General features: G+C 35.3%; 1 protein-coding gene across 1 annotated transcript; it reads left to right on the top strand.

The window, feature by feature from the left end:
• The first annotated feature begins 1598 nt into the window (after nt 1–1598).
• EIF3E (eukaryotic translation initiation factor 3 subunit E) lies at nt 1599–25383 on the top strand. The gene is made up of 13 exons (XM_058176991.1): nt 1599–1758; nt 4849–4963; nt 6047–6164; nt 7060–7102; nt 8571–8675; nt 11168–11293; nt 14115–14239; nt 16235–16361; nt 20068–20169; nt 20946–21055; nt 23833–23935; nt 24683–24817; nt 25230–25383. Exons 1-13 carry the CDS (start codon nt 1669–1671, stop codon nt 25266–25268), a joined length of 1338 nt encoding a protein of 445 aa, XP_058032974.1. The 5' UTR covers nt 1599–1668; the 3' UTR covers nt 25269–25383.
• Nucleotides 25384–25930: the final 547 nt, after the last annotated feature.

The raw sequence follows: 25930 nt of genomic DNA on the forward strand, positions 1-25930 counted from the left end.
CATAAGTGGAAAGAGATTGGCAATGGGAACTATGAAACGATTAATAGTAGTGCAGATTCAGTAAATAGTCTGACAGTGTTGAGGGAATTATTTGTTTATAAGTTATCAGAAGTATCATATCCATGCCCTTAAGGAGCACATCTTAAACTCCTCTCACTTTGGTCTTTTCTATTTCAGGGCTTAATACAAATTTCATCTGTTACTGTTTGCTGTTGATCTTAGATGCTGCTTAACAAGGGAATGGCTACATTCCTTCAGGAAGAATTTTATAGGGAAAAGCTAGACATATTTCAGGTGTACCCCATGCTAACTAGGAAATGCTGGGAACAAATCCAGGCATCTTAAAGGCTTAAAGTACATAGATGTGGCTTTATCTCTTGGTTGTGAACCACCCAGAATTTGGTACAAGCTTAGTGGGTATATAAAAGTTTTAAATAAATTTATTTTCAATGCATCTTCTAATGAATTCATTAACAGGAGGAAGAGGAGGGAGGGCAGGGCCAGGCTGAGCAGACAGCTCGCACGTAAGCTTCTAATATAACTTTACACTTTCCATATAGCTTCGGATTCTGAAGCATTGTGCCATAAATCTAATTTTTACAGACAGTCCAAGATTTTAGATTTCTATCGTCTCATTATCCTTGCTTTCATTTTGTTTTGAATCGTAGTTGTCTCTGTGGATACAATACAATATACTGGCACTATATCCACCAATATTTTGATCTAAATATCTTTGTACTGTGCATTCCTGAGATTACTTTGATTTGTGGGCTGTCGAATAGACTAGGGTTCAGGTAAACTTAATCTGTTGACCATTCCTAAGAGATTTGTAAGGGGCGTGCATAAGTGCACCAGCGTGCCTACCGTCCCAGTCTGAATAGAATTTTTTATTGGCCAAGTGTGATTGGACACACAAGAAATTTGTCTTGGTGCATATGCTCTCAGTGTACATAAAGGAAAACCTTCATCAAGATACAACACTTAATGATAGTCATAGGGTAGAAATTTAACACTTAATGATACAACACTTAATGATAGTCATAGGCTACAATTAATATTCCTTTTTACTTACTCTTTTCATGTATTCAAATTAGGTTTATACTTTTACCTGTTATATATGCTTGACAAAATAAAAATAAATAAATAAAAATAAATAAATCCTGAGCACATATCACCTACCAATGTTTTCAACCGCAGCAACTTTTAAGATCTGAGGACTTCAATCCCAAGAATTCCCTCAACCAGTATGCCAGATGGGGGAATTCTGGGAATTGAAGTCCGTACGTCTTAAAGTTATTGGGTTGGAGAAACACTGCCCTAATACTGCAAGATACGAGTTGTCAAGGCACTCCAATGTGGAGAGACTTCCAGAAATCAAACCCAGCCGCAGAACCTACCAAGCCAATGCTTTGAAAAAAGGAGAGCGATTGCAAGGAAAACGCCCCACCCGCTCTTAAGGGCTGAAGTTTTCAACGGAGAAGGATGACGTAAAAGAGAAGCGTGCCCTGTGCGCATGCGTAGTTTAGGCTCATCATGAAGAACCGCCCAGCTGAACCCATCCTGATTAGAGATCAGTCGGGCCCGCCCTCAGACGCATGCGCACTTGAGGTTAGGCGTGCTGGCGGCGGCGTGCATTGGACCCGCCTTTTCCTCAGCCGCCTGTCCAAGATGGCGGAATACGATCTGACTAACCGGATCGCTAATTTCTTGGACCGGCACCTGGTCTTTCCGCTCCTCGAGTTCCTCTCCGTAAAAGGGGTGAGTGAGGAGACTCTACGATCCACTGCCGTCTGGGATTCGGGGTGAAATCTCCCCGGGAGCCTCGTCGAAGGCTTGCCAGATGCGAGGGAGCCTGGGCCACCCCTCTGTGAGGCGCGGGTTGCTCTGTGCGTGGCGCGATAGCCGAGGATCGTGAGTGACAGACCCCGAAGCTGTGACTTTTCCCGAGCCACATTTGTAGATTTAATATTTGGACTTGTTCTAAATAGCCGACTGGGCACATTTGTAGGACATCACGCAATGCCGGTATTGGGATGGGAGACCACCACGAAATCCCAAACCCGTGAGCGTGAAAGGCAGCTGTTTCCTTTCCCCCTTCCAGTCGATATGTTTGTATAGATGTCAAGGAAGCTATTTCAATAAAACAACCTGTTATCGATCAAGAGGTTTCTTTTTGAGCTTGGAGCCATATCTGTAAATAATGGAAAGTGAGGCTTTTTAAAAGTGTTAGAAAAGGACCGACTTGAGATGATCTCCTTCTATGTAATGTAGAAGAAAAATTGCATTCCAAGTTTATTTATCTAGAAAATTTATATTGCCGCCTACAGATTACAAGGGTATACGGATAAATTTTTAGTTTACTTAAATAGTAAAGAATCTCATAGTGCAGAAGAGTCTTCTGGGTCATTTGCCTTAAACGTGATTCTGAGGGTATTTATAATGGCTGTGCTGTAACACTGTAATTTTTGGTGATATAAGATGTTTTTGTTGGAACAAACCTGGCCAAAATCATTGCAGTACTAGTATGAATAGCTGACCATAAGCTGAAGCTCTTGGAAGTTGAGTACATTAATTACTGTTTCTAGTATGCCTTTTATAAATTGACTTTTATACATAGTTTCCACTGAATTTTGACAGAGAAGCAATCTAGAACTAAGGGGAAATATCCTAACTGTGATAACAATTAAAGAGTGGCCTGCAGAAGTTGCGGGTACCCCCATCACTGGAAGCTTTTAAGAAGCGACTGGCAGTCACTTGTCTGAAATAGGCCCGCTCAAGCAGGGGGTTGGACTAGAAGACCTCCAGGGCCCCTTCCAACTCTGTTATTCTGCAACAGTATTGTAGCTGGCACAGTAGACTAGCGGGTTAAGAAATTGTTGAAGTGAATAGGAAATTTTCCAGTTTGAATCATTGAACCAGATAATGCTAGATTAAAGCAGTAGAATTTTGGATTTACTTCCAAAAGATACTTTGGAGTATCCGTAAAAACTGTTTGGTCTAGTAGTTAAGGCACTATCCATGTTAGAAACCAGGATACTATGAGTTCTAGTCCCACTTTAGGCATGAAAGCCAGCTGAGTAATTGGGCCAGTCACTCTCAGCCTAATATACTTCACAGGATTGTTTTTGTGGGGAAAATAGGAGGAGGAAGGAATATTATGTATGTTTACCACTTTATATAGTAATAAAGGTGGTATAAAATCTAATAAAATGTCTGCAACTCTTTAAAGCATCTGTTTCATGATCACAGGAAAAGACACACCTGCTTTAAAAAAGTTAGGGCCAGGTGCTATGTTTGTGCCCAAGCATACTCATTTTTGGGGAGTTGGAGCTGCTATAATGCGGTGATAAATATACTGCCATCCTATTATTTTAGTTTCCTAATTCACTGTAATACTGGATTTGCAATTATTACAGTACAGTAATAGCTATGCAAATCTTAGAACACTAAAACCATCAGATTACCAATCACAATAAAGTTGTTGAGTTTCCATCCTCAGTTAAGACTTTTATCAAAGATTCATGTAATATGTAACTTAAATAAATCTAATGCACATTCCATTCTCAGTTATTTATATTAAACTGAAAATATGTTACTTTATTAATAGAATATGCTATTAGCTGCTTTTTGTATTGAAACATCTATGTGTAAACTTAATGCAAAGACAGAAATATAAAAATTGTGTTTAGAATCAGAACTACATAGAGAATTACTTTTGAATCACTGCAAAAGAAGTTTTCCTATAATGCTTACAGGTTTTAGGCATTACTTAACCACAGGAATATATAATGAAATAGCCCTTTCCCCTGGAATTGTGAATTTCCAGTGTGAGGCCATGATAGCTTTCTTTCTCTAGTCTGAGAGCTAATATAAGGAAGATATATACTAATAAATTGTAATGTTCCTAACTTTGTTAGGGATTAGCAGTTGTTTTTGGATACAACTTATATCCTATGTGTTTAATTGAAACTGTATAGATTACATATGATATGGTAATAATGTATTAAACTTATATACATCTCAACAATTCTGGGAGGTTTATAACTATCAAAAAAAATTGTACAATAAAATCAATTTTAAAAAGATAAAAGATGGCAAGCATGATGAAGTGAGGGGACTTACTTTACATTTTGAAAATTACTTTGATTAAAAAAACAATCATAATGACCTGAAACTAGCAAGATAAACTGAAACATGAAGCTAATTGCTCAGGTGTCTTGATTTTTAAGAATAAGATTAGAGATTTGCAAATCACGCCAGCTAGTTAACTCATAGGACTATAATTGCATGTGGTATAATAATGAGTCCTGTGCTAAAGGTTTTTGATAACTGAGCCCAGTTTTATTAATCTCAGATGTTGCTTTCTTATGTAATGTGATAGGGATGCACATACACTAACACTAGCAGCATTGTGGCATCACAACACAAGCCCTGTTTCTTTTTTATTTGAGTCAAATGTTGTATACATGTCCCAAAAGGGCAGACCTTGTGACATTGCTTTCAGCATTCTGACAGAAGCAACAGGAACTGTGGATGCTGAGAATGATGAACTTGAGATGAGAAGCCATATAAACTGAAATAATAAAAATTAAATAAAGAAAACTGGCTAGATCCAGTGTTAAATTAATGTATTTTTGTTCGCTCTGTGCAATTTCAAATTTCTCAAGTCTTTAAACTTGTAGAAAAGATTATTCAGGGTATCTAAATAACTATTAATAAACTGTTTACTTACCTGGCTGACTGAAACTCCTTGGACAAAAGGTTACAAAACTAAAGAATGATGTCCTTAAATAAACCTGAAATTAAAACAAAACATAAAACTTCCTACACTCATATTATTTTTTCCAGATATACGATGAAAAGGAACTACTACAAGGAAAACTGGATCTTCTTGATGACACCAACATGGTCGACTTTGCTATGGATGTCTACAGAAATCTTTACTCCGATGATATTCCACAGGGTATGTGATTTGTTTTTAAAAAGAACTATTGCATAATCTGTACTCAGTCTTCACAATTAAAAGCAATAAAATATAGTAAGTTCAAATTAACAGGTGAAGAAATATTCCATAAGTGTTCCATTCTATAAATTTTATTATTTATGTGTTCATCTGCATTTTCATAATCTCTGTGTACTTCCAGTTGGGTACAAGTAATCCTTAATTTACCCCACCTCCAGTTTCTGCTAATACTAGAAGAACTTAAAAAAAAAACCATTTCGCTCAGTGTCTCAGATTATGGTAATTCATAGTTAAAAAGCAATGTTTTCAAATTGTGGTTTCCTTCAAAAGGAAATAAAATAATAGTTCTTTTCTTGAAAAGAGTTGTTGCATTTTCCTGCATGAGAACTCGTGACTCCAGGCATGGGGTATCACTCTGTCTTCTGGCTCTATGGACAGGGTTCAAACTTAAGAGACGCCCCCTTTGTAGACCTCCCACTTTCAACTCTGTCCTGAGCTCGTGAGGACGTTTCTGGGTTTACTCCTGTGTGTTTGGATTTAGCAGGAGTTGGAGTTTGGAAATTTGTGCTGTTCTCTTTGAAATGGCATCAACTGAGTAAGTAAATGAGCTATCTTTGTTCCAAGCCCAAAATAATAATGAAGTTACATCAAGCTTGTATACAGTGTATCGAATTTGATGTTAAAATAGTAACCCCTATAATTATAAAATGTATACATTTACATTTTTAGTAAACTATGTCTAATTAAAAGTAGTTGCAAAAGATGGAATACATGAGCTGAGGTGGCGCAGTGGTTAGAGTGCAGTACTGCAGGCTACTTCTGCCGACTGCCAACTGCCTGCCATTTGGCAGTTCGAATCTCACCAGGCTCAAGGTTGACTCGGTCTTCCATCCTTCCGAGGTGGGTAAAATGAGGACCCAAATTGTTGGAGGCAACATGTTGACTCTGTAAACTGCTTAGAGAGGGCTGTAAAGCACTGTAAAGCGATATATAAGTCTTATTGCTATTGCTACATAGTATTATATATGTATGTTTAGAATCAGAGTTTCTGAGCATAGATCACTCACTGTATTTTTCATTCAGCCTTACGCGAGAAGAGAAATACAGTAGTTGCACAGCTACAGTTGCTTCAGGAAGAAATGGATCCAATTGTTAAGATGTTTGAAGACAAAGAAACCACACTTCAAATGCAGTCCACCAGGTAATATTTCTACATGTTGTTTTCTTTTGTTATACACATCATGAAATGCTTCAGAATGTACTGCTTTCCTTCAGTTAAAGCTTTTTTCTATGGGTAAGCAAAATGAGTTACACTTAATTGAGCAAGACTTGGTAAATATGCTTAAAACTTTAGATTAAATTTAGATAGCTAGCTTGGTGTAATGATTAGGATGCTGGCCTAGAAATCAGAAAACCTTAGGCATGAAAGCTGACTGGGTAACTTTGGATCAGTCAGTCTCTTAGCCCAACCCATCTGACAATGTGCTAGTTGTGGAGAAAAAGTGGAGGAACAAGGAGAACTAGGCATTTTTGCCACTTTGAGTTATTTATAGAGTAATAAAGGAGGACTAAAAATCATATTGCTAAAATATTTCTGATTATGGGATTGATTTAAAGATACACAAGCAATGAAACTATAAGCTTGTATGTTTCTGTTCTCCCTTAAGAGGAAGTAGCTATGATAATGCCACATAAAATGTTAAATATTATTTCAGGAAAATAAAAAGGGGAAAGGACTAAATCAAAAGTTTGTTCCCATTGTGCTGTTTCTCCATGGCAAGCATATGATTTTTTTTTCCAGAACAAAGCCAGGGGAGGTAGAAAATAGGATTGACGTTTTCCTATTCCCTGTGCATTACCTTCAAATCCAACTTGATTACATGCTGTCAGAATATGATTAATTGTGGTTTGTTTCCTGGATCAGTTCATCATAGTTAAGTATTAAGCAAGGCCACACTATCATTGCTTTAAAGAAATAGATTCATTATCCATAAAAAGGTTGTGTGGAATGAATTAACTATTAGAAACACATTTTATTTATTTTTAAAGATTCATATCATAGTCAATGATAGCATCATTATTAATTTTTATTACAGGGATGGTCGGGTGCTATTTGACTACTTAGCTGAGAAGCATGGAGTATGTATTTACTATTAAATCTGTAAAACTAAGTTAAACTTTTATTTTTGTCTTGTTCTGTAAATGCACCTTGTGAATTGCACTTAATAAAAAATGAACAACTGTTACATTTGATTTTTAATACTGATATTAAATATTCCTATCATTGTGATTACTTGTTATAAATTTAAATTTTATAATTTGGAATTTAAATTATTTTTGATATGGCATAATAATGCCTATTTTTTAAATTCTCCCAAATTATGGTTAGAAAGTATTGGAATAATTACTTTCTGTGCAGGCTGTAGTACTAATTAGTATTCTGAAATAAAATAATAGTAAAAAAATCAGAATACAAAATAAAGAAACAAATATGTGTCTTCCATTCCCAAGGTAATCTTCTAAATCTCTGTCATTAATCCAGTTTATTCAGTTAAGGTATTCAGAATTATTCTTGTAAATCCTTTAAAGTCAGTGGTAAACCACTTTCCAGGCAGCTTTTTAAAGACTGCAATTTTCAAAAAATACAGGCAGCCTGTTTGAATTCACTTCAAACATTAGTAAAGCAAAATAAGGTAAAGCAAAATAAGATGGCCTCTTCCAATAACAGATTGGAATTCTGGATGGATAATTCTCAAATTGAATTATTACCCTAATTTACTGTGCTCTGTTTTCATCCATTTTGAACCAAACAAGGAAAGCTATCTGTCAAAGTAAGAGACTTGGGAGCCTATTGGTTTTAATGCAGGAAAACCTACCGTAGTCAGCATGTTTAGTTCATTTTAAGGAACATAAATTAGATCCCAGCCTAGTTGTTTCATAGAGTTCTTTTTTGCTGACCAAATAACTCATTGATTGTAAGTGTAATTATCTCTCATTTTGGACTTTATATAGTTAAAACTCATTTCTATACTTGGTAAATTACTGTCATCTTAGTATTCCAGTATGTGGCCTAAATATGCAGCTTAAGATGATTAGCCATATTAAACGTAAGAGAAACATAACAATTTTTAACATATTTCTGTGTTTAAAAAATCAAGTTAAATAAAACATAAATATATTTGGGAGAATCTAGGCTAGCTCATTCATAGTAACACAGACTCAGTACAGATAGTACTAGACTTGCACTCACAATTGGGCCTGGAATTTCAGTTGCTAAATGATGTAGTCATAATTGACTTTGCTTTTCAGAAGCTGGCTGAAACAGTCAAAAATTTTGATCACATGACTGCAAGACACTGCAACTATGATAAATTCAAGTCAGTTGCCAAGTGCCCAAATTAATATCACGTGACCACAGTAGTGCTGTGATGGTTGTAATTTCAAGGACAAGACAAGGTTTTATTCCTGTAAGCCATCTTGAGTCACCATGAGGAAGTTGGTGGTCATAAAATTTTCTAAACAAAGATCCAATTATAAATTTTCAAAGAAATTTTCAACCTTAAATATTAACTTTTTCTTGATATTGCTTATTTTCTCTGTTTTTCAGTTTAGGCAAGAATATCTAGATAGTCTTTATAGATTTGCAAAATTCCAGTATAAATGTGGTAATTATACAGCAGCATCAGAATATCTATACTTGTTTAGAGTATTGGTAAGTATCTTTATATTATACTTTTGGTCCAACTTTCAACTAGATCATCTAGGTAGTGAATGTATAATATATTGTACATAGATTACTTTAATTTAGGGGATATTTCATATGGAGATGTCTCTATTTTTGACAGGTACCACATTTGCTTTAAATGGAACAATTTTTACAGTTAACTAAACTAAAATGCTAAGTTTTAGGAAACTTGATGGCTATTTTTAAATTTTCTTGTTTTAAGTTGTTCTTAAAAAATGTATCTGTGGTTGCTAAAAAATCAACACTGACTTGATGGCTCATAATCTGTATAAGTTAATTACCAAACCTAAGGGTTGTGCATGTTTGCATTTGATTCTGAAAACATGTTTCAGAGAACATAGAGTTAAACTTTTTAATGTAGGTTACATCATCTTGAGTTAAATCAGAAGCACTGCACAGCCTCAATAAGCAACTATGAAAATGACAAATATCAGTTGTGTGTGATTATTATATCTGTTCTTGAGGTATATTTCTGTAGATTGCTTGATACATTTTGTTCAGTGATTGTATGTGTAAAAAAATTGATTTAAATAACATCAATAAAGTTATTTAAATCAATAAAATTGATTTAAATAACATCACCCTGTGGTGATGTTCCTTTCCTAGAGGAACCTATCTACTTCAAGCAATGTCCATGTCTCACCCCCCCCCCATTTCAGAAATGCCAACTTCCTTGCAAATAACTATGATTTTTAATCGCATGAAGAAAACTAAAAACATAAGTGTCCATAGTGTGGATTTAGAAATAAGGGTTATTGATTTATTTCTGATATTTCTGGTTTTCATTTGTTTACTTGCTGAGTTTTTAGTACAGTAAACTCTCAAGTTTACTGCAGTGCCAAATATGGAGGTATGCCAAAACAGCATACCATTAGAAATCTGGTAATCTTATGGTGTGAAAAATAGCATTATATACATGCATTTAAATGTGGATGGCAGATGGTTACCCTAGTGCAATGTTGGCAAACCTTTTTGGCACACCGAGTGCTGAAACGGAAGCGCATGCACGCGCACGTGTGGGACTACTGGAAACCGGAAGAGCAGTTGAGCTCCTGGTTTCCGGCATGCATGCCAGGGAGCTGCTCTTCCAGTTTCTGGTGCTCCAGTGCATGCTAAGACCAGCTGGCTGGCATACATGTGCATGCCGGAACCCAGAAGAGCAACAAGTGACGGCTGGCATGCCTGGAGTGATGGCTCCGTATGCCACTTCCGGCATGCGTGCCATAGTTTGCCATCACGGCCTTAGTAGATGATTTCACTAAAGCAGGAGTTCCCAACTGGGGGTGCTCGCACCTCCTGGGGGTTTAAGATAATAGTCCAGGGGGTACGAAAACTTGGGTTTAGAAGTTTCAAAATTATAGTGTGTGTGTATATATATATATATATATAATTATATGCATATAATTATTTACTTATGTAAGGGGTGCGAGAATATATCAGAAGCGTTCTAGGGGTGCAGGGTATAGAAAATGTTGGGAACCCCTGCACTAAAGAATAGAAGGTTCCACTACTATAAAGTGTATGAAGTGTATCTGTATCAAATTTTATTTTCTTTGGTGTCTATGGATACAATATTTAGTTTATTGAAATGAAGAAAGGTATAACTGCTTTTGTTCAAATATCAAAAATTTGTGAAAAATGCTGCTTAGGCTAGAGGTTTAAATATTGAGTAGTGCTTTTTCTTTTTACTATTTTATTTCACATCGGTATTATTTCATTTAATAATTTTCTAGTAAACTCAGAAGTTTTATATGCATTTCCTTATTCCAAGACATGATGTTATTTATAGGCTAACGTGGAAATTGCATGCTTTTTTCAAGTATTTTTTTTTAAGTTGGGGAAAATGTAAGAATTGATCAGAAATGACCAGAGATCAAAAGTATCCTTTCTTAAACTTTGTTTTGTTGCCTTTATTCAAAATGACAGGAAAGGAGAAACATAAGTAGAATATTACAAGTGCCATTAAATTACATCTTGCTTTAAAATTTATAATGATCCAATCAGTTAACAGTTAGTGGCCTGTTTTCCCTTCTAGATTTTCTTCATTCTGATTAGGAAATATTTTTCAGTAGAGTTGAAGTTTTACTAGTTACGCTTTAAACCCTTTTAAATTAGTGTGTGAAACCCCAAACTACACTGAAATATTGTTAATGAAAAGATCATTATTGCTTGAATTGAAAATGCTGTGCAGAAGCTGTGGTTGCCAATTCTCCAGGCTTTCCTGTTGTTTTAATCTCCAGCTGAATCTCCTTGGAAATACCTACTGCTGATTGTTTCCTTGAAAATCAAAACTGATTTGCTAAATGAAACACAGCCCATTTTCCCAAAATTGTGGAGCAAGTATGTCAATGGCATATTCTCTCTCTGCTGGTGCCAGCAAGTCTCTAATCAAAATGTTTGACCTAGAGAAATATTAAATTATTGCGGTTATTGTAATCGGATTCACTTATTTAAAACAGGTTCCATCAACAGATAGAAATGCTTTGAGCTCACTCTGGGGAAAGCTGGCATCTGGAATTCTGATGCAGGACTGGGATGCTGCCATGGAAGACCTTACAAGGTTGAAAGAGACAATTGATAATAGTGTGAGTTTGTTTTTGCTTGCTTCACCACATAATAAAGATGGGAGAAGATACCTACTGGAGGTTGACATATTTAATACCAGCTCATGTTTCCCTCAGATTTATTTTTATCACTATGCTTTTCAAACTCTGTTTCAGAGAATAGTTTCAAGTTTTCGCATGCCTGGAAAATGAACTCAATTAGTTAATTATTGATGACCCAATCTTAGCTGAAAGAAATTTGGAGTCCTGCTTTTAGAATTTCAGGGCTAGGTCAAGTAGCTAGTTGGGAGGATTCAAAAGTGTGAAAGAAATATGCATAATAGCACTTTCTGTTCCCATATTGCTTTTGTACTTGGAACAATATTGGAATTTTTTTATCTACTTGGAGAAGCATGCCAAAATGCATCATATAGGTAATAAACTGCTGCTCTAGATGGAAATAGAAGGAAGATAGTGCCTGAAATGAGTTAATAATATATTAACTATATATAAACTCAGTTGTATCTTTCAAGATAGACAAGTATTTTGGAGTTGAACAGGTGAGGAGCAAGTAGGTCATACAGAATAAAGAATAGAAACAGGATAAAATATATTATCCTTTCCCACTTTCAGAATAGATTATAAATCAGAACATATTTCATGGTTGCCTACCTATTCTTTTTTGGATGTGTTAAGCAAAAAGAATGAATAAGTCTTAAAATTTCTCTTAAAATTTCAGGTCCTTTGACAAGTTATAAAACATATTTTTCAAGGTGGGGGTAGACTATAACACTTCTTTAAAAATGGAACATTTTCCCTTTTAAAAAATGTTAAAGTTAATACTTAGAAACATGGAATATTAAGTTATTTTAGTTTAAATCAAGGATTTGTGCTATTTTTGGTGGATACTTCAAAATCTACATCTTTGAAGATGCCAGTTGAACTTTGTTTTCTTCACTGAACTATTTTTTTAATTATTAATTGTAGGTATGTATAGTATATGTTTTATATGAATTCCAGGGTTGTTTTGTAATGGAATAATTGCACTTCACTAAAGTTTTTGAATTGGTTTCAGCACTGTAACCAACCCCTCAGTAAATTTTTCTCCCATCTCTGCTATATATTTCCCTGACAACAGTACTAGCCCTAGTAGTGTATTCTGTATCTTTCTACACTCTGGCACTCTATTTGTTTCATCCAGGCTGACCATCTCTGCATTGCAAACAGCCCAGGCATTAGCACCAGAAATCTAATATTCTGTATCATTATCTTTGTTATACCTCACCAGTGATAGAATGCAGAAAGATGTAATTGATTTTTTCTTGGCACTGAGGATGCTGATACAATCTGTAACGCATTTCTGGAAAATCTCTCAGTGTTCTTGACAAAACCCTCTTTAAAAAAAACAACCCTCCACAGAAACAAACCAAAATAACCTGAAATTAAGCACTTCTGGGAGCAGAAGACATGTGTTAAAGGTGAAAATGGATGCTATTTGCCTTCCAGAGGCATCTCCCATTTCAAATGTTAATGTTTTTGCTGTTATGGAAGCTACTCAAAAATAACACCGTCTAAAATCTATCATTTTACTACCAAATTTCAGCAGTGCAAGTTAGAGCTACAAATGAAGTCATGCGAAGTCACATATGATTTATGGCTTGTTCACTCCTGCCATTTATGGCTTGTTCACTCCTGCAACAAACTAGTGGGAAGAGTGGCTCCTGCAGTGGCTACTTGGTATTGGTTTATTTATTTAATAAATTTATACAGCTACCCATCTCATATATATCACTCTGGGAAGGTAACGGTAAAAGCAAGATAAAAACAAATCAAAATTTTAAAAACATCAATAGCATAACATAGCAGCCAAGAACATACCATATAAATCACTTACTCATACTTCCAGAATTCCAGTCTGTGTGGGAAACCCAAGTTTTTAATGCCATGTGAAAGGTCAGTGGGGGTCAAGAGAAGTCTAAACTCAAGGGAGCTGTCTTGTGGAAGGACCCAGAATATACTTTTCCTGCCAGAGGTAGTCACATGTATTGGTTTCCTTACATAATATAAAGTAGAGAAAGTCTGCCCTTAAAATGAGCAGTATGTGGTAGATGAGGAAAAGAATCTTAACTGGCAACAATGTTCTTAGTTTGCTTTTTTGTCACTTACAAAAATGACATTTGTCATTTTAATATTAAAAGTAGAAAATAAATTAGTTGCTTGCATTTTCTTCATCTGGGAGATACTGCTTGGTACTGTGGCTGTGAGTTTGCAATTCAGTTGCTCTTTGCCATAGGTAGGTAGCATATTGTACAACTAATCTGTTCTCGCCATCTTAGTGAAAGAAATTCAAAACTGATGTTTTTCTATCATAATTTAAAATGGAGTAAGAAAGAAGCTAAAACAGTGGGAAAAAAGATGTTCTTTACTCCTTTATCTTCTCTGCACCAATGTGGAAGAATTACCACTTAGGCTTGGGGGAGGAATCAAAACAAGGGCCTAGCTTGGAGTCATTGAGCATAATGTCCCTCAAAACACATGAACACTTATCTGGTCGTTCCCAAGGCAAGCAATCTGGTGAGATTTTTGTAACATAGATGATCAGCAAAAAAGTTACAGTCTGGGGTTATTCATGAGTGGTTCTGATTGTTTGTGCCTGATAGTCATCTCATTGCTCCCAGTACAGCTTTTTTGGAACATAGAGATATATTCCTGAACAGCATGGGATCAGTCACAGGGAACTGTTAAAAGAATGAATGAATATTCTCTCTTAAGAAATATTTATTTGAATCCTTAGCTTCCCAATCTCAAAATACAATAAGGTTTAATAGTTAAATAATTCTAATTTTATAAATCTCTTTTTCAGTCTGTCAGCTCTCCGCTCCAGGCTCTTCAGCAGAGAACATGGCTCATTCACTGGTCCCTCTTCGTTTTCTTCAACCATATTAAAGGCAGAGATAACATCATTGATCTCTTCCTCTATCAACCTCAGTGAGTTGTGTTGAATTTACAGACATGATTACAGAAAGTTATTCCACACCTGAGCATGTTAAAGATTTAATCAGAATATTTAAAAGTCACTATATCTTTCTCAGATTGTTCAGATCATGCAGGAGAAAAGGATTTAGCTAAATAGTTTTCAATATATTCAGTTCTCAGGTCGGAAGCTCAGTTCAAAGTGTTATAGAGTAACCAGTGTTCATCCGAAAGTTGTAATAGGGGAGCATGTAAAGAAGAATATGCACTTACAATATTTGACTTGGTTATGGTATATTCTTGCAGTAAAATGTGCTATAAGATAAGTGCATATTTTCAAAATAATTTACATGCACTTACATGAACACAGCCCCTCTGCTAGTCATAAAGCAGTTCATCTTTTTTTCTGGGCAATCTTGAAAAAGCTGTTGATGATGCTATAAAGGAGGTGACTCTTAATACAACTCTTAAACCAGGCACAATTTTTTCAGGCTCCTTTAGAAGCCCGGAAAAAGTTTAATGAATAGCAGATATGTACTGTGTTGGGCAATTCCAAAGAGGTACTTCTGAATCACTTTTACAACATTTTGTATAAACCTGTGGACAGGATTTATTTTTTAAGAGTAGATTTTTTTTATTTTTAAAAATTGCAACATTAGTTTAGCATTGGGTACAGACATATTTAATATCTCCTACTGGAAGGATCTTTAGTAATGGCAATCCAAGGGAACTTCCAAGAGGTGCACAAAATTCAGTTTAGGGCCACATAGTGGTCAACAGCAGTTTTATACAATGATTTGTTCTCTTCAGTATGTCAGAATGGTTGAGATAACATACTATGCAAAAACAAAGCAAATTTAATTATTTCTTAGCATAACAAGAAACTGTTTTAATAGTACTATCAATAATAGTTATAATAGTTCCATAGTAAGGGGACACTTATTATTACTGCTACTACTAATATTAGTACTACATTTACTACTACATTTACAATAGTAAATATTAGTAAATGTAGGGTCATGCTGAATACATATTTGAGTGCCTCTTGTCAGAAAACAGTTCTTTGTTGATGAGCAGAATTGGCTAAGTCCATGTCAACTTTGAAAGTTGCTAACAAAGCATTTCATGGATACTGCTTTTAGAAATGGCTGGAATTAGCAATTGGTCTTTATCTTTTAACTTGAAGCTTTTTGCAATAATGAGATGCAGGAATCATTGAAGGAATATTACAGGTAGAAACTTTTAGTAGCATCTGATGTACACACAGAAGATCGTTTCTCCTCTGCTTTGGTTACTGAAACATTTAAAGCTATCAATGATTTTAAGGAACACAGGCTATCAATTTCATTGAAATTGGGTACTGATGTAAGTGTTTCATGAGGTAATGGACTGATTCACTGCCATTGTACTGTTTTCCAAGGGCATATGATTCATCATAGGTTGTGGCCATTATATCCAAACAATATGCATGATTTCATTTCTAGATTGAACATACTTCATTACCATCCTTCAGATAGTTATAGTAAATTATTATTACTACATCACAAGTATTTGTGTCATTTTTCTATCTGTAACTTTGTTTTGTACAATGGCACCGAGCTCATATTTTGTGCCATAATTCATTGGTGTAATTTGACATAGGTTGCTTAAAACTAGTGCTTCTTTTGTAGGCTCTGATACTTTGAAGATGTTTGTTAAGGATTTTGAATGGAAATTCTTAAAAATTATTCCAATTGCTGTTATGTGTGCTGCATTTTAATTATATTATCATGGGATAAACATTTAGGTCCACTGAAAAAATTTAAGTTTCATTTGAAGACCAACTTTCTAATCATTACATTCAAAAAATCTGTTTCAGGGAATCTCTGTTCATTGCTTGCTTATTTAATCTCTAAATGACCCTTGTTTATGTACCATAAATACATAAATAAATGTTGAGATTTTTCTAGGTTCATAATAATTGCATTCTAAATATTTGCTATCTGACTAAATAATATTCTGTTTGTTCAGATATATTAATGCAATTCAGACAATGTGCCCACATATTCTTCGTTACCTGACTACAGCTGTGATAACAAACAAAGATGTTAGAAAACGAAGACAGGTGTTGAAAGATTTAGTCAAGGTTATTCAGCAGGTAAGGAATAAGTACATTTTTACAATTACTGTGAGTTGTTCAAGATTTGTTTTAAGTTATTTTAACAGAAAATAAAATTTAGAGTTTCTGTGCTATAGGCAAATAAGTCTTCAGTGTATTCTTAAACAACCTTTACATTTACAGCATTTGTATTGAAAGTAATGCATTGGTTTTACTAATTTTCATTGATACGTGTCCTTTGAAAATGCATTTAGATGCATACATTTTAGACAGGTGAACTAAACGAGAAGGTGGAAACCATTTAATGTGCGTGGTGACCATTAAAAAGTAAAGCAGCCCCAAGGTGCCTTAGAAATTGTAACCTCAAATTGGACCTCTTTCAGCCTGATGAAGTTTTTCTCTGGAACTCTTATCTTCTCAGCAATGCATATTTGAACAAGAAATGATTTTGTGATTGAGAACTCAAGTACTAAGTGGAACTCCTCTACCTTAGTTCAAAGCAAACCCATACAATAATTAACTCTACCTTATTCATATATGTGCTGTGTGGCAAAAGATGGGGGTTGTGATCAAATACCAAGAGGGACATTGGGTTACAAAAGATTAATCTGCCAAATTTTAATAGTAAGCAATGCTGGATGATGATGATGATGATGATAATGGTGATGGAGGAGAAGGAGGAGGAGGAGGAGAAGAAGGAATAATATAATATTGCAGTGACTGGGCTTTCTGCAAATTTCAAAACAAGTAACAGTACAAAAACAAAAAACAAAAGTAGAAGTCTTTTTTTCTGTATAACTTGAACATAAAATGTTCTTTTGCTATTGATACCAGATCATTCTTTGAATATATCAGAACCTAAGTAAGTGATGTTAGGATGGAAGACCAGTGCAAAATAATCATTTTATTTATTTACTTACTTAATATACAACAGTATAAAAATCATGGAACAAGGCATTGAAACTACTTTGGTATAGTTTCCAGGAAACATACTTAGAAAAAAGGTTCATGAAGTCACCAGACTTGAACAGTTCAATTCATTATAAAGATAACAGTGTTAGCTGTCCATAATCATGAATCATAATCATTTGAGATGGGCAACCATATAAATGGAAATAACTCATCTGTCTGGAACCCATACCACATCTCTGACGTTAATACAATTAAGCGAGTCCAAAAATATTTTACAAGAAGAGTTCTCCGCTCCTCTGTAAAAAACAAAATACCATATTCCACCAGACTTGAAATCCTGGGATTAGAGAATTTAGAACTCCGCCGACTCCGACAAGACCTGTGTTTAACACACAGAATCATCTATTGCAATGTCCTTCCTGTTAAAGACTTCTTCAGCTTCAATAGCAATAATACAAGAGCAAACAACAGATTCAAACTTAATGTCAATCGCTTCAATCTTGATTGCAGAAAATACAACTTCAGTAACAGAGTTGTTAATGCTTGGAATACACTACCTGACTCAGTGGTCTCCTCTCCAACTCCTAAAACTTTAACCAAAAACTGTCTACCATTGACCTCACCCCATTCCTAAAAGGACTATAAGGAGCGTGCATAAGTGCACAAAAGTTCCTACCGTTCCTGTCCTATTGTTTCCTTTCAATATATATTTCTGTATATAATGTTGTGACAAATAAATAAATAAATAAATACATTTGAAGAAGAAATATAATTTAAAATATGTGATCTTAATTAAGGAAAGGTGTATAATTTAAAGAGCACAACTATATTTATTTATTTATTTTATTTATTTATTTATTTTATTTTATTCTATTTTTATACCGCCCTTCTCCCGAAGGACTCAGGGCGGTCTACAGCCATATAAAAAATCCACAATATACACATTAAAACAAGATTAAAACAAAACATATTACAAGGTGGCCGGAATTTAAAAGCAATTTAACAAACCTTAAAATATAAATTACCCCAATTAAAATTTAATAAAACTTTTAGGCCAGTCCCGCTAATAATAATAATAATAATAATAATAATAATAATAATAATAATAATAATAATAATAATAATAATAATAATAATAATAATAATAATATTTTAATTTATAGACCGCCCTTCTCCCGAAGGACTCAGGGCGGTGAACAGCCAGTTAAAATACAAAGCAAACCCATACAATAATTAAAAACTACCCCTAAAAAACTTATTCAATTGGCAAGACTAAAATACAATTACACCCTATAAAATCACTAAAATTTAAAAACCCCAATAAAACCATTTAAAAGTTTTTAAAAGTTAAGCCAGTCCAGCAAGATGAAACAAATAGGTTTTAAGTTCGCGTCGAAAGGTCCTAAGGTCGGGTAGTTGTCGAAGTCCAGGGGGAAGCTCGTTCCACAGGGTAGGAGCCCCCACAGAGAAGGACCTCCCCTTGGGGACCGCCAGCCGACATTGTTTGGCAGACGGCACCCTGAGGAGACCCTTTCTGTGAGAACGCACCGGTCGTTGGGAGATTGAAGCCGGCAGAAGCCGGTCCCGTAAGTATCCCGGTCCTAAGCCATGAAGCGCTTTAAAGGTCGTCACCAATACCTTGAAGCGCACCTGGAAGACCACAGGTAGCCAGTGCAGTCTGCGCAGGATAGGTGTTACGTGGGAGCTCCGTGATGCTCCCTCAATAACCCGCGCAGCTGCATTCTGAACTAACTGGAGTCTCTGAGTGCTCTTCAAGGGGAGCCCCATGTAGAGAGCATTGCAATAGTCCAAGCGAGAAGTAACGAGAGCATGAGTGACCATGCATAGGGCATCCCGGTCCAGGAAGGGACGCAACTGGCGGATCAGGCGAACCTGATAAAAAGCTCTCCTGGAGACGGTCGTCAAATGATCTTCAAAGGACAACCGACCATCCAGGAGCACGCCCAAGTTGCGTACCTTCTCCATCGGGGCCAACGACTCGCCCCCGATAGACAGCCGCCTCTGCAGCTGACTGTACCGAGGTGCCGGCATCCACAGCCACTCCGTCTTGGAGGGATTAAGTTTGAGCCTGTTCCTCCCCATCCAGACCCATACGGCTTCCAAACACCGGGACAGCACTTCGACAGCTTTGCTGGGGTGGCCCGGGGTGGAAAAGTACAGCTGAGTATCATCAGCGTACAGTTGGTATCTCACCCCAAAGCCACTGATGATCTCATCCAGCGGCTTCATATAGATGTTGAACAGGAGGGGTGAGAGAATCGACCCCTGCGGCACCCCACACAGGAGGCACTTCGGAGTCGATCTCTGCCCCCCTGTCAACACCGTCTGCGTCCGGTCAGAGAGGTAGGAGGAGAACCACCGATGAACGGTGCCTCCCACTCCCAACCCCTCTAACCGGCGCAGCTTGAATAAATAGGTGCGTTTTCAGCTCACGGCGAAAAGTCCGAAGATCAGGCACTTGACGTAAACCAGGGGAAAGTTTGTTCCAGAGCGTAGGAGCTCCAACAGAGAAGGCCCTGCCCCTGGGGGCCGCCAGCCGACATTTGGCGGACGGCACCCTGAGAAGGCCCTCTCTGTGTAAGCGTACATGCAAGCCTTTGTTTGTTATTAATTCATAGCAAACCTCACTATAAATCTTTGTAAGGACATTGATTCATATTTAAGGTCACTTTTCAAATGGCCATTTTATCTTAGTAGTACTTTAAAACTGATTCACTTGTGTTGTTCTAACTTGTTTTGTTATACATCATATGGACACAGAGTATTTACATATGTACTTACTATATTGTACAATTACTCTTAAAATATGCAGGAATCTTACACCTACAAGGATCCAATTACTGAATTTGTAGAATGTTTGTATGTGAACGTTGACTTTGATGGAGCTCAAAAAAAGCTGAGAGAATGTGAATTGGTAAGAATTTTTTAAAAAATAATTAACATTGAAAAGCCAGTAAATATTCACTAGTTATATTTTCTCTGGACATAGATACATATTTGAAGAGTTGTGGGAAATGACAAATAGACAACTATTTGAGGTAATTGAAATGGGGGATTTTAAAAAAAGATTTACAAAATTTATCCTGTAACAAAACACATAAGTTTTAAATGGTTAAATTCTGAAACTAAGTCAATAGCTGTCTTTACCGTGTTTCCCCAAAAATAAGACCCTGTCTTATATTTTTTTGAAGCCCGAAATAAGCGCTTGGCCTTATTTTCGGTGAGGTCTTATTATTTTGGGGCTCGTGAAGCAAGATGGGGCTCCTTTTGCCACCTTGCCTGATTTCCAGCTCTGCATTTAAATATTTTTGGGGAAGGCTTATTTTCGCGCATGCGCTCAAAAGCCTGATTAGGCTTATTATCAGGGGATGTCTTATTTTTGGAGAAATAGGGTATTTAAACTGGAGGATAATGCAATATGCTTATAGTGTTACATTGCTTTATCCAAGACTATGTGAATAGATATCTCTGAAGCTCAGTAGTATAATGTTTCTGACTCATTTTCCAGAAGTCAAGGAGAACATGTTGCAGTATAACTTGATTACCATATAGAATTCATTTTAAGTTTTGGATTTTGCATCTTTGAAGCACATTGTCATTTAAAGGAGATGCTTACTTGCAGGTAGTCCATATAATCTTGGTTTCCCCCATTGCTCTGTCCATGTCTGAAAATATATTATGTCTTAATAGGTTCTTGTGAATGACTTTTTTTTGGTGGCCTGCCTTGAAGACTTCATTGAGAATGCACGACTCTTTGTGTTTGAGACTTTCTGTCGGATACACCAATGTATCAGCATAAAGTAAGGGAATGTGAAGTACATTAAAAATTTTAATTTCTAAAATCAGATAAATATTGTGGAGATACTTAATTAGTAAGTGAACTACCAAAAATGAAGAATCAGTATAGTCAAATAATCAGATGATTGTAGTTTAAAAAATTACAATTTATGTTTTGATCTAAACTTTAAATTCCATGTAGTTTATTGTTATCTGGCAGAAATAGTGCATTTTCCCTCAGGTACCAAATATTGTGGAATCCTGCATTCTTGTATAGCAAATAAAAGAGAAAATTGTGAAAGCAAGAACAATCTTTGAACACAAGTATCATAGCTATAATGAAAGTATACATATAAGATTGGTAGATGTTACTGTCCCAGCAGCATTTACCATATTTTTCAGAGTATAAGACGCTCCGGACTATAAGACGAACCTACCTTTTTTGGTGAGGAAAACAAGAAAAAGAATTCTGCCTCTGCCTCCCAGCAATTTTGCCTTGTTGCTGCAAACAGCAAATAGCCTGCTTTACTTTTATTTTGTTTTCACCATAGCGTGATTAGCACAAGGAAAAAAAATCTGCTCCCAGCAATTTACCTCCTTGCAGCAAGCAGCAGAGGCCTGTGATCCAACGGACAATCAACTTGTGCCAATTAGGCTGTGCTGAAGCTGAAATGGGCTGTTTCTTCTTGCTGCTTGCTGCAAGGAGGTAAATTGCTGGGAGGCAGAGGCCAAAGGGTGGGGGCCAGTGGGTGGGTGGGGCTGCATTTGGTGTACAAGACCCACCTAAATTTTCACCCTCTTTTAGGAGGGAAAATGGTGCATCTTATACTCCGAAAAATACGGTCTTTTGAGTTGTGATTGTCACAGACAACACTCTGATTATTTTTATGGGAGGGCAGGTATTCCAGAAATAGTTTGGACTACACACAAATGTTTTATATTGACCACACTGTCTGGATTGCTCCGACCTGATGCCCAAAACATGACAAGCACCAGATTGCTTAATCCTGGTCTATTCTATCTTTTGTCCAGAAAGTTTATGGACAAGGATGACTTACTCATAGGTAAGTGGACAATATAATGGCTTAAATGTAGCAGATGTAAAAACTGGGGAGGGTGATGATTTTGTACCATTAATTGTGATAATTAATCCATTCTGCAGTGAATTAAAAGATCTAATTTGCTATGTTGGTTAAAGACACCATACTAGAATCTGAAGACCTTGAATTTTTGTCCTGCCTTAGGCATAAAGCCAGCTGGGTCATTTGGAGCCAGTCATGTTCTCTCATACCAAGGAAGAAAAAAACTTCCTTGATATGAGAGCAATTATTTCACCAGAGGCAAGATTACAGATTTAGTAAACTGATGTATTTTAAGATTGCCAGAAAGGCAATATAGAATACTTAAATTGAAGGTAGATAGAGATTGCACTGGGAAACTATTAGAGTCGAGATTATAGTGTTGCCTATTGGCCATGTTTCCGGTAAAAAGACCTTTACTGAAGTCTGCAAGCTAACAAAAATAAGCTTTATAATTCTCAAATTAGTAGAAAACTAAATGAAATGCTAAGAACTTGTTAGAAAGCCACAGAAATGTCATCTGCATAAAGTATGTTAACAGGACAACAAATGCTGTTTCATATTACAAAGTACAAGATAATGGAATAAGTTTAGTCATGAAGTGACATCTTTGTAAATCTGACCCAGTAGTTAAAAGTCTTCTTTTGACATTCTTAGATTTAGTTTAGTTTACTTTATTGTCATTGCACCTCGTATAACAAAATTATATGCCATCTTCAGTATACATCATACATAAGTAAGTTATAAAAATAAAACAAAAAGACACATCCTTCACATTCTATACAATTGAATTTTAAGGTCTTAGAACAAGTGATCTGATAAAGCACATGAAAGAGATTTCTAATGCTTTATTGCTTGAATTAATACAAAACCTTCCTTAGAGCAATTATTTCACCAGAAGCAAGATGGACATTCAGCAGACAGGATAAAGTTCAGTAAGATTTGTTATAGTTATGTGTGATTTGACTAATGGCTAAAATTGTCTGGACATCCCATTAAAACAAATTCCTTTACCTCTCAGGAATATTTTTAAAATACTTATATATTTATAAATATATATATTTATAAAAATATGCTTTTATGCATTTATATTTGCTGCAGCACTCCAGTGGAGTCTGGATGACAATTACGGTATATAACATCTAATTTGGTTTTCACTGAGTATGCTATGAAATCCATGAGTTATTCTGGTTTTTCTAAAATTTTGGATAGACCAAATTGGACTGCCTTAAAATAAAGTGTAAAAAATAAGTTGCTGATTTAGAAAATCATAACTGCTTGTTTTTATGACTACGTTGCTATTTATTTTTCATAGTTTACTTGGCAAAAACAACTGGATTATAGTGTAGATTTTAAAGTATCCCATTAAAGATCTGCAAACAAATAACACTCTTTTAAGATACATCTGACAGATCACTTTTCTTTATGTTACATTTAAAAATTCTAAATTGTATTTACAATTATACAGTTTTAAATATAATTAAAGTCTTTGGACTTTCTGGGAAACTCAAGTTTGGTACAAGGGAACTTTGCCTTTCCATGTTTCCATTTTCTCTGGTTGATGCGGGATCAAAATTCAAAACAAAACTGGCAACAACGTAGGAATTGTAAAATAGAGTATCTAGTTGTTCAGCATAGATCAGTATGATTCCAACCCAGGAAGTAGTACAAAGATCAAACAAAGAACACGATTGTATTTTTTTTTATTTCTCTTTCCTCAGTATGTTGGCAGATAAATTGAATATGACACCTGAAGAAGCTGAGCGATGGATTGTGAACTTAATCCGAAATGCAAGGCTAGATGCCAAAATAGATTCAAAATTGGTAGGTTCCATGAAACACTGTAATCTGACTTAAAGTGAATTCTTAAAACTCATTAGCTACTAGAACTCAAAGAGCTTCTTATAGTTTCTACTCTATTTATGTGTATTTGATTCTGAGATGATTAGTATATGGTACCATCCTAAGATGAATATGTAGTTAACGCTTTGGCTGATTTAAACAGTACTATGTACTTTATATCTTTTTTTTTGTAAAAATACACTAGTCTGCATAAAAGAAATTAGCCATTAACTATGTATCTCAAAAGGATTGTTGCTAAACTTTGGCCACAAAGTGACCATGCTTGGACTATATAGTTTTAAGATGTTTGGTTTGGGGGGGGAAATCTGAAATGGGAGCTGATTGCCACGTGAAGTCTTTCCATTCCATTCCCAGATATATATTTTTTAATGAATGTATGGTCTAAGTTCGAAAGGAAACCAGATACAAGATAAAATAATAAAGTAAGGAATTAATGCATTTAGGAACAAGGAATCAAAGGTGATTTATCGATATAGGTCCTGTCACAATTTTTTGAGGACTCATCTGGCTATACTTTGAACATTTGAAAGAAAATTAATAAGTACTAGAAAATTTAAGGTACAGTGTAATTTATGAAGAATAACTTAGGTATTAACTTCTACCCTTGAAAATCTATAAACCCTCCAGTTTTAAATGTGATCTCTGCTAAGTATTCAGCTTGTAATACCTTTGTGAAGTATTGTAATATGTTTATGGGATTTCTTTAAGGGCCATGTGGTTATGGGGAACAATGCAGTATCTCCTTATCAGCAAGTGATTGAAAAAACCAAAAGCTTGTCTTTCCGGAGTCAGATGCTGGCTATGAATATTGAGAAAAAACTAAACCAAGGCAGCAGGGCTGAGGTAAGCAGAAATATATTGTGTCGTTTAAAAAATATATTGAATGCAAAGAAGAAAATCTATTAGGAGAAATTTGGTCCAATTATATCATCCTCAGTAATTCAAAGACACATAACAAGATATTTCATAAACATCAGATGAAGAATTGAAATAAATTATATCAATCTGATGTAATCAAACTAAGGAAGATATGTGGAATTAAAAAGCAAAAGCTGCACATTGCAAAGGAATGTTGTATTTTTCTTTTTTACATGTACGCTTCCTTTTTATGGGATTCATAGTTGTCTTCCTTTTGGAAAAATATGGTATTTTTTTGATACATAAAGTCAACATGCTCTGTAGCTGTACTAATATTTGTTTCATTAATTAGGAATGAAAGAGTTTTCTAATTTTTATTTTTACTTTTTTTTTAAAGGCACCTAACTGGGCTACTCAAGATTCCAGCTTCTACTGAAAAAAAAAAGACCAACTTTCATGTGATAAAGATTTCAATTATGTGCTGTTTTGAAAACGTTATGTGAACTTTGCAGTACATATTAATCAGAATAAAACTGGCTACTTTTAATTAATTGGCTATCTTTAATTGGATTTGTGAAAAGGTTTTATTCAGTTCAGCAAAACTATTGATTTTTTGGAAGCTTAAAAAAACCAATTTAAATTTAAAAATTATTTAAATTTCAACTGAAAAGCCCCTCGTATTTTTAAAAAATATAACACTGCTAATAGATAAATTTTATCCACTTCAACTTAAAATGGTACCCATATTTTCAGTCAAGAATAGTCTTGCCTCAGAGATAATCTGGTAGAGGTTTTCACTACCAGCTCCCCCAAAAATCAAGGCTAATATAAGGCCTAGATGGGATTCTAACCAGAAATAGGTGGCAAAATTAATTTTTGTTCAGACTACCAATTTTGGTTACTCCTTCTGTAGCTTGGAAGAATTGGTCTTGATAAAGGTTCTGAATTTTATTGGTTGAAACTGCAAGATTTTATCTTCTCAAGAGATAAATTTATTGTGTTTTCTTGCCCCTAGAAACCAACTGTACATATCAGATTACTGAAACTATTGTTAAACTACTACAAGTAGGAAATGTCTGTATCCTAAATATTTACAAT

This window comes from Ahaetulla prasina, chromosome 3 (assembly GCF_028640845.1).
Source record: "Ahaetulla prasina isolate Xishuangbanna chromosome 3, ASM2864084v1, whole genome shotgun sequence".
Lineage (NCBI taxonomy): Eukaryota > Metazoa > Chordata > Lepidosauria > Squamata > Colubridae > Ahaetulla > Ahaetulla prasina.

What these genes read in the sequence shown, in the direction of transcription:
- EIF3E (XM_058176991.1), top strand. Translation starts at nt 1,669, where the DNA reads ATGGCGGAATACGATCTGACTAACCGGATCGCTAATTTCTTGGACCGG. An exon ending in ACTTAGCTGAGAAGCATGGA is followed by an intron (nt 7,103 to 8,570) that starts GTATGTATTTAC and finishes TCTGTTTTTCAG; the next exon opens with TTTAGGCAAGAATATCTAGA. An exon ending in ACCAAGGCAGCAGGGCTGAG is followed by an intron (nt 24,818 to 25,229) that starts GTAAGCAGAAAT and finishes TTTTTTTTAAAG; the next exon opens with GCACCTAACTGGGCTACTCA.